At 39.0% G+C, this 9,666-nt stretch overlaps 1 protein-coding gene across 1 annotated transcript; it reads right to left on the reverse strand.

Moving 5' to 3' along the window:
• Positions 1-433: 433 nt before the first annotated feature.
• On the reverse strand, positions 434-2,550 carry dtx3la (deltex E3 ubiquitin ligase 3L a). The gene is made up of 5 exons (XM_053634443.1): positions 2,447-2,550; positions 2,221-2,351; positions 1,969-2,132; positions 1,364-1,575; positions 434-1,250 (listed from the first exon to the last, which is right to left on the reverse strand). The coding sequence occupies exons 2-5, from the start codon at positions 2,300-2,302 to the stop codon at positions 1,181-1,183; spliced, it is 528 nt and encodes a 175-aa protein (XP_053490418.1). The 5' UTR covers positions 2,303-2,351; positions 2,447-2,550; the 3' UTR covers positions 434-1,180.
• Between the last annotated feature and the right edge of the window lie 7,116 nt (positions 2,551-9,666).

Consider the following 9,666-nt stretch of genomic DNA (forward strand, 5'->3'; position numbering starts at 1 on the left):
ATAGATATAGAATGTTTAATGTTGACACTTTTGCTTATAATTAGGAGTTTTAATTTACACTCTCAATCTTCCATCTTGCCTGATGAATCAAATGGCACATTCCCACGAGTCTGGGGTGTGAGAGTCACCTTGGTTTGTAATTAACACCTATCCATTTGAATTTGAAAGGAAAAGAGTAAGTGATTTTGTAGAATATGTATCCTTGCTTCGTTCGAACATGTTTATTTACATTATACAAATAAAATATTGCATATGTATAATTTGGTAAGGTTGTACAAACTGTGCTAGTTTAATAATAGTAGAGAGCATGACATAAGGAAGAGAGATCTACAGGAAGAGCGTTTCTAAATATATATATATATATATATATATATATATATATATATATATATATATATATATATATATATATATATATATCAATGGAGCCTAAATAACTTGCTAGGTATGCTGTACAGTATAATCAATCTATCTTATTCCTTCCTGTCAAATAGACAGTTTATCAACAACATTCTATACAACATGCCATAGCAAACACCATCTACAGTAAACATAACAGATTTCCCTGTCCTTTTAATTCTTTCCAGTCAAAATATCACTCTATATTTTGATATTTTTGTTTAAAGGACCTTCTTTTTAATACTCTGAAATTTGATGCTTTAACCAGAGTTTAATGAATTGTGAAATTACTTTATTTTATTAAAACAATATAGTTCGAATCTAATTTGAAAGTCCAAAATCGTTATGACTCTAATTAGTCACTTGTATTACACCAAAGATTTATTTTTTTAACAGTTATCACTATCAATGTATATGAGTCTTATCTATAGACTTAAGGAGTTTACCCTCCATGTACACCTGCCTTTAACAAAGCACTCGTTTAAAGTTCTATTCAGATCTCAAAGCGACCAGTTAATACGTTCAACATGAATTAAAAATTCCATATTTAATTTATTATGTATCATTTCGTTGGTCTGTGGCAATAATAGTGATTACACTGAAATAAATCATGAGAAACTCTAGATGTCTACTGACTGGCTGTGTATGCCTGCACATATACACAAATGAACAAAGTCACTTTTCACTGTAAAATTGGAAGTCTTGATCATCATGTGAATAAATCCGGCACAATCTGTTTATTCCATATATTATGCTGGAATATTGATCATCTTTCAACTTCTCATTTGATCCCTTTAGATTTCAGGATCTTCTTCACTGTTTTCAGATAGTTCGGGTCTGGATAGCTAAAGCTGACAAAGAAAATGTAATGTAAGAAAAACTTCAAACAATGCAAATAGAGCAGTCTGGTAGGTTTGCTGTAAACTTTATAATCATGAGCCACCTGATTTCACAAAGTGCTCACCTGTCATGTCCTCCACTCTCTTTGGTTTTTAAAGGAATGTCAGCAAAGGTAATGCGTTCTTCTCCAGTACTAGTAGTTGCCACTGTAAACAGCAGCTTGTGTTTGAATGCTATCTCTAGCAGGTGGTACACCTTAGTTCCCTCATGGTTCAGAGGCACAAAGGCCACTGTTTTAAGCCCATAGTATTTCTGCCCTGGATTAGGATGCTTGTCCTTCAGAGGAAAGAAGGAAACACTATCAGAAGGATGGTAAGTCATACTGTCCAAGTGGAACCACACTAATCAACAAAGTGAGCCTCATTGTCCTGATTGCCCGTAGTTTGATTTCTATTAATTAAATCAGAGAACCTACTTGCTGCCCCATAGACCACCGTGAAAAGGTCTGGCTTTTAAAGAACATGAAGATGTTACTGTAGCTTCAAAGCAGTGAAACGGGTTGAGCCAAATACCACAGAGCAGAAGAAATGCTGGGAAGAATGTCCCTGAGCGTACGTTTAGTTCAGCTGATCTAACCCAAAACTATGTCGTGCATACATGTTGCTGTGACAGTGCAGAAGGATTAATACAGAATTATACACACAAAAATAAAAAGCATTATAAGCTGACCGTCTGTATTCCATCGTCAAATTCAAAGTTGATCTGTATGGTGTCACAGTCTGGATATCCTTCCACATTCCTCCTCAGGTGCGTTATTGACATCTGCCCATCATCTGGTTGGTTTCCATTGACTATTTTAGAGTTTATTTTGTGTCCGCTAATTCCATTTTCAACTGATTAAAAAAAATGAACTGGTTTACACCCTGGACTGTACTATGGAAAGATATTAAGATAGTATAAAAACAGAATACAATAGCATACCTTGGTCAGCCAGCGATGGCGGCCCATTTCCATTTAAATATCTGGTGCAATACATCTTATCTTTGCTTTGCTCAGAACCCATGATGTGGTGTGTACAGTGAAAGTTAGAGTTCTGGTATATATCTGATGTGCTAACACGAATGTAAAACAGACAGCATATATCTAAACTTCAGTGTATGAGCAAAAATAAACTGATTTTGAGTTAAGTTAGCAATACAGCACTTACCATACTGCTGTTAAAGTGCCGTGTTAAAATCCCTCCTCGGGTTCCAGTGCTCCAGTTGACACAGAATATATCGACTGTAGAGTGCGAATGAGAGCTGATTGTGGTTGATCCTGTTTTAGTTGAGTCTGCTGATGGCACAACCCAGAGATGTGGAAACATGACAAGATGTGGGTGTGAACTGCTTCTTTATTCTACTAAGCTTTACAGGTGTAAATCTCTGTGATTTTCTTACATGCCACATCAAACCTGTCTAATTACCAAACTTATAGTTCTGAACCATGAATGATCGAACTTATAATCCTTGAAAACTTGTACAATACAATCCTTCATTTAGGATTACATTAAAAATACTCTGTTGAATCTTTATATCTTTCTTTGTAAATATTGAGATTTGAGTGTCCCATTACAAGTCAAAATGCAAATGTATAAAATGTATAATTATACATTAAAACGATTTTATTATATTATTTTAAGTCACTTCTCAAAGTGTTTTGCAAGCTGCTACACTCTTAGAATCTTATTAAGTCTAGAATCTCTGTAGATCCCTACAATATAGTGTTTCTTTACTGGAAAGACAAACATATTACAAACAGAACTCATTTAGAACCTTAAATACACAAAGAAACATGAAGAATACCTTTTTAAAGAGTGTGTATAATATAATGACATTCTGTGGCAAAAGCCTGTAAGTGATATATCTGGTACAGGAATATTTCAGTCATTTAGTAAATGAGATCCCCTGCCATGACAGCTGGAATAACCTGTTTTACCTCCACTCCTACTGCCTTAAAGATTGAATTAACCTTGAGGATCATTGCTGTCCGCTTCTTATTTCTGACAACCATGTACTCATATTGCACAGTGTATTTGATTGTGCGTGTGTGTGTGTGTGTGTGTGTGTGTGTGTGTGTTTTGTTTGTTGGTATGACTTCTTGTCTATGAATGTAACCTACATGTGAACATGTTAAAGATCCAGTTGAACAGAACAATATGCAGGCCTCCACTATACTATTAATAAAGCATGCCAGGTGAGCAATTCATAAAGAGCAATTTAACTGGAATCTCGTGCTCCCTCGGGGCGGCACTGTATTTCTAAGCAGCACAGAAGCTGTTAGCGGATGTCTGTCAGGCAGCAGGGAGGCTTAGCACAGCTGTGTTCGGCACTGAAACAGAACGATCGCTGCTCTGGAGCGTGCCGGAACATTCCTTGCTGATTTTGGCAACAGCCTCTTCCTCTTAAATCCTTGCAAGCACGGCATTTCCATGGTGACTGAAACGTATGGGAGCCATCTTTATTCATCAAACGGAGTGTGGGGTTTGAGGAAAGAATGGCAACACTGACAAATGAGAGCAACAACACAAGGGGCTGTTAACAAAGAAGGGACTAGAGGTGGAGAGAGACAGAGAAAGAAGTGGTGAGAGAGAAGAGAAATGAAATGTGTGGAAGAGAGGAAAAGAGAACGTGACAGAAGGTGTTTGGAGATCAGCATTGGGATACAGTACTTTATGGGAAATATGCGCGCGCGCACACACACACACACACACACACACACACACACACACACACACACTTACTATCCTTGTGAGGACCTTCCATAATTAATCTTAACCTCAGTAACCAAAAGAAAGTCTCAACTGTTAGATATTCCTATACATGTGGGGACATTTGGCTGGTTGATTTTTTTTTAAAAAAGGAAATCAACCTAAATGAAACTAAAGGTTTCATACATACACACAGGAGTTCGTCCGTCGATTTCGACGAAGACCGAAGTTTCCATTTCAGCCTCCATTATGGAGAACACAAACTGGAACTTGACTTGCGCATGAATTGGATTAAAGTGAGGAAGACTTGCGCAGCATCGGCCTCACTCTCACTTCCCGGTGACCACCATGATCCAGTGGCAAGACCAAGTCAAGACGACTGAAGATGGCCCCTGGGTGCAGTGATTCATACACCCATTCATACACTACAGACACATTGGAAAAGGCAATCAGCCTACCATGCATGTCTTTGGACTGGGGGAGGAAACCGGAGTACCTGGAGGAAAACCCATGCAGCATGGGGAGAACATGCAAACGCTGCACACACAGGGACACGGTGGGAATTGAACCCCCAGGTGTGAGGCGAACGTGCTAACCACTAAGCCACACACACACACACACACACACACACCGCTCTGTCTCCCTGCATGACACAAATAATAGCTAGTAATCCGTTTCATCTTAATCACCCAGATAACACATTTACACCAGTTTTGCCAATCAGTCCATCAGGTATTTGTGTGTGTGTGTGTGTGTGTGTGTGTGTGTGTGAGTGAGAGAGAGAGAGAGAGAGAGAGAGAGAGAGCAAGACAGAGAGACAGTGTGAGAGAGAGAATGTGACTAAATCTGGTGATGTCTGTGTACAAAGATTCTTAATTCCTCTCCTTGTCTGATCATTATTCCACCTCTCACAGCTGTGAGCAACCACTGTGATGTACAAAGCACCCAGCAGAGTGAACCGTTCACACAAACAAACAATTAACCTCCAGAAGTCTGCGTTTAATCAGTCCTCCCTCCCGCTTTCTATCTCTTTATCAGGCTCCTGATTTCACAGTCCAGCTATGCCCAGTGGCACTCAGACTGACAAGCCATAATCTCGGCGTGCGGATCTTCTCTCAAACCATTGTGCTGCTCTATTAATAGCTACCAAAAGAGTGCTGCAGGAGCGGCAATTCATTCTGACGCCGACTCGTCTTTAGCTCCGTCGCTCCTGCAGCCTGACACTCGTTAACTTCCTCTCCTCAGCGGCAGGGTGCGAAAGCAAGTGGTGCACAGGTCACTGCAGGGGCCACAGCTACTGACACAATGCTGCAAGCTGTCTACACGTTGTTATTACACTGTGCTTGTGTGAAAGCGCACTGCTCAGACACAACACACACATTACACACTTACAAATGTGCGCACATATGACCCTCAGGACCCTGTCGCCAAATAACAGGACAGTGGAGAAGCATTCAATGTAGGTATGTTGATACTGTTTTGACTTCAACTCACAAAATGCACATTTCCCTTTCAGGTTGGTTTTTATTTAACGGCCATGCCTGTGAAGCTAAAGTATCGGAAAATTATTTCTCCAAATGAGAGCTAATCGACTTAAATGAAGGTAAAATAGCACATTTTTTAGTCTAACTAATTAGTACATCTCCCCAGGCTGTACCTTAGAATTGGATCAGTCACCCCCATCCGCATGCATCCTACAATTAGGGAGAAAAGAGGAAGTCTCATGTGGTTTCAGTAGGAAAAAATCAATGGGAGATTAATATCATGTGATCTTGTTCTTCATTTCACTCTCTGATCTTTTGAGTCTTCAGAAAATCACCAACTGGATACTCTGTGGCCATTATTACTGGACATCTCAATACTCAAATATTTCTGATAATGTAGTATCACAGTACCCACTCACTTACTCTTTAATAAATACGCAGTGTCAAGGCACAATGAAGGACTTTTTTTTGCATCACTGCTCACATTTGTAAAGGGTTTTGAAGGAGATTTTTTTTTTTTTAAATAAAGCTTGACAAATAGGTTCACAGCACATCTGGTTGAGGCTAAAGCTGTACATCAGAATTGTTAACCTGAGGGACGCAACAAAAAATTGATGTAAGTGGGAAGTATTTTTTTCATTCATGCAGGCAGAAGTGAGAACAGAAAATCCTTTAGAAACTGCCTGGTCAGGATTGTACTGGATTCATTTAGGCTACTAACCTGTTATATTTTGGGAAATAAAACCAACTAAATTCATAAGGAAATGTCATGAGCAGGCACAACAAAAAATATCTGCATGAGTGGAAATAAAAATACAGTACTGCGTAATTTACAGACCATGCTGACAGTAAGGGTGTTTCATTTACATTTACATTTATTCATTTAGCAGAAGCTTTTATCCAAAGCGACTTACAAATGAGGAAATACAAGCAAAGCGATATATCAAGCAGAGAACAATACAAGTAGTGCTACTATACAAGATTTATAAGGATAATGTGGGGGTTGGGATGGGAAGATGTGGGTCTTTAGCTGTTTTTTGAAGATAGTGACAGATTCTGCGGTCCGGATTGAGGTTGGAAGTTCATTCCACCACTGAGGGACAGTTAGTTTGAAGGTTTTGGAAAGGGACCTTGAGCCACACTGAGCCACTACTAAGCATCGGTCGTTAACCGATTGCAGATTGCGTGAGGGAACACAAGCCTCAAGAAGAGTGTTACATATGGCTTACATATGAGTTTGAGGTTTCATATGTTTTTAGCATGTCCATGTGAGTTTCCTCTAGGTTCTCTGGTTTCCTCCCACCTCCAAAAAACATGCTGGTGGGTGGATTGGCTACGCTAAAATATCCCTTGGTGAAAGTGTGTGTGTGTGTGTGTGTGTGTGTATGTGTATGATGCTCTGCAACTGACTGGCCTACTATGTATTCTCCCCTCACACTGAGTGTTCTCAGGATAGGCTTTGGATCCTGCATGACTCTGACCAGGATAAACCAGTTACTGAAGATGAATGAAAGAATGATGATGTATCAACAGGTCATTCAACAATCAACAGGTTATCAATGGAAATAACACAAGTGATATGAATTTCTAAGTGTCTAACTTTAACTCTAATTATAAGACAATTTATAAATGGAGAGAAATTCAATATATAATATGCAAATGAAAATGTGAATGACTGTTAAGGGCATTACGTGACTGTTTTATTTAGTCCTCATTTGGCTTGACGCTATTAAGATGGTAAAACCTGTTTGCTTTATTTTAGAATGTTCTTAGTACCCATTCAGTATAGTTAGTCAGTGTATTTAGGTTAATCGAGCGATGTGTGCTTTGATTCTACATGCAGTGATTATGTGTGGTATGTCAGTGTGATCTGTAGGTGTGAGCACCCGTCAGGGTTATGTGTGTCTGGTGTGTGTGTGTGTGTGTGTGTGTGTGTGTGTGTGTGTGTCTGGTGTGTGTGTGTGTGTGTGTGTGTGTGTGTGTGTGTGTGTCTGGTGTGTGTGTGTGTCTGGTGTGTGTGTGTGTGTGTATTCTGCTCTGTCCTGCTGTAAATGTCTTTGATGTATTAGCACAGAGCGGCTCAGTCAGGCATGCACTGCTAACAAATAGGCTGTGGAGCGATCGATTTTCCTGCTCTGGTCCTCTCTACTGAGACCTGAGAGAATGAGGCAGACTGGGAGACAAGGACGGAGTAAGAGACATGACAGGGTCCATGCTAATGTGAGAGTGAGGGAATAGTGGTCATGCTTTCACTTACCAGGGCATGATGTCTACCTCACACATGCATGGACAACTGAATCGTATCTATTATAAATGTGCTATGAGTGAGTGACACTTCTTCTGGCCCCCTAGGTATGTACAGTATAAGTTTTTTTATACTCCTTTACAAAATCTGAGAGGACCAGGTTCTGCAATCTGAGTAGTTTGAGTGAAGAAGAATAATGTAGTGTTTTGTGTCTGCGATGTATGGTTAAACTCCCATTTCATATGGCCTTTGCATTACTAAATCTGATCCTATTGGCCATGTGTGTACGAATTAGGGCAGAAGAATTGTGGACACAGAAGACCTCAGAGTAGACCGATTCTCTCCAAATGCTGTTATAACCCATGTATTTATATTACCCTTTAAAATATAAAACATTTTACCATTCAAATACCAGTATGAGAAGGGTGCTGACCACATTCACAATCGATAAATTCGTCTTTTAAGGAAACACCATACCTCCAATTATCTCATTCTACCACAGTTACACACCACAAATGACCAGCCGAACAGAGAGGAGAAGGGCAACAGGACTCTAGGGAGTGAGTAAGTCAATACAGTCCTCTATTCAGAGTCCTATAAGACTATGTAATGATCAAGCTACTTTGACAATATTGCTCTTCTTGCTCATCCATATCATCTTCCACAGACAGTTTATCTTGTCCAAAATAAGAGTAAGCATCCAGAATGAGATCCGTCTGTGAGCGTTGCTGAATGGTGATGAAGACTGATTGATTATATTAATGTAGATGGCACAGCATCAACGCTAAGTGAAAGTAAAAACTATAAGAAACAGTGTCAGGGTTAAAAAGTCAAACATGTGGAGAAGATTTGGGTGATCCAGTAGCTCTAATAGACAGCAGCAAATTAGCATCGGTCTGCTGAACAAAAATTGGGTAAAGATGCCAATATAAAAAGGCAGTACACCAACGTAACTGCACACAGCACATCTTAACAGACAGCCTGATTTTGCTGGTCCATGTAGGGCAGTGTAACTTTCTCCAGTGCATCTTGTGCTAATTAAATGCATTGCACTCCATCCAGGAATGCCACAATCGATTTATCATCTTCAGTGAAAAGACACTTTAGTGTTTACACAAGACGAATTGAAGTGGTTATTGCCTCTATTTTGTGGAGGTGATGTTGTGGGACAAATAGATGTCCATACAAATTTCATAGAAAGTACTAATATTTAATTTATCTAGTGTATTTTACCAGATATCAGCTTGTATTGACATCATCTGGATACTTTTAATTTCTTATGTTAACCATTGGTAAAATTAATTAAATAATTAATTAATTATTAATTAATTAATTAAAAAGTGTTTTTCATTCCTAGGCCAAATAAATAAATGAATACTAAGTGTATTTCTACTAATACTATCTATGAATAAAGCCATGGAAACACAGATCCAAATACTGAACAGGCTTTTGAACTGGTAAACATACAGAGACCTATGTACACTGTTGTGCTGTAATGATTGAGGGTCGAATATTCAGCACTTGTAGCTTTTTGAAAAAATATTGACTGTAGAATATAAGACAAACATTTTCAACTGATTGTTGCACAGTGTGCAGACCAGAACTCAATAATGCATTGTTCTTCACTGTAGTTCATCACATTGTAGAGTTTGTGAGAGAATCCTTATTAGAAGACAGTGTCGCATTTCAGGAGCAGAAGTTTTATTAAGACTGTGTCTAAATATCCAGACCTTGTCTCTAACCTAACCTTGTCTCTAAGAAAAGACGACCCCAAATCACATATTTATATATACTGATCTAATCATGCAGATTCCTGGAAAGTCCTGAGACAGTGATTTCAGGTTCTGGACTAAATAACACACTATGAAGAGTCTCTCTCTGTAAGAAGATTGATCAGCTGCTGCATGGCACACCATGTCATTGTTAGTGCTTCACTTTCTGCTTTGTTG

The sequence above is a fragment of the Ictalurus furcatus genome, chromosome 1 (genome assembly GCF_023375685.1).
Source record: "Ictalurus furcatus strain D&B chromosome 1, Billie_1.0, whole genome shotgun sequence".
In the NCBI taxonomy this organism is placed as follows: Eukaryota; Metazoa; Chordata; class Actinopteri; order Siluriformes; family Ictaluridae; genus Ictalurus; species Ictalurus furcatus.

What these genes read in the sequence shown, in the direction of transcription:
- dtx3la (XM_053634443.1), bottom strand. Translation starts at nt 2,302, where the DNA reads ATGGGTTCTGAGCAAAGCAAAGATAAGATGTATTGCACCAGATATTTA. An exon ending in TTGACGATGGAATACAGACG is followed by an intron (nt 1,576 to 1,968) that starts GTCAGCTTATAA and finishes TTTCCTCTGAAG; the next exon opens with GACAAGCATCCTAATCCAGG. An exon ending in GAGAGTGGAGGACATGACAG is followed by an intron (nt 1,251 to 1,363) that starts GTGAGCACTTTG and finishes TTTCTTTGTCAG; the next exon opens with CTTTAGCTATCCAGACCCGA.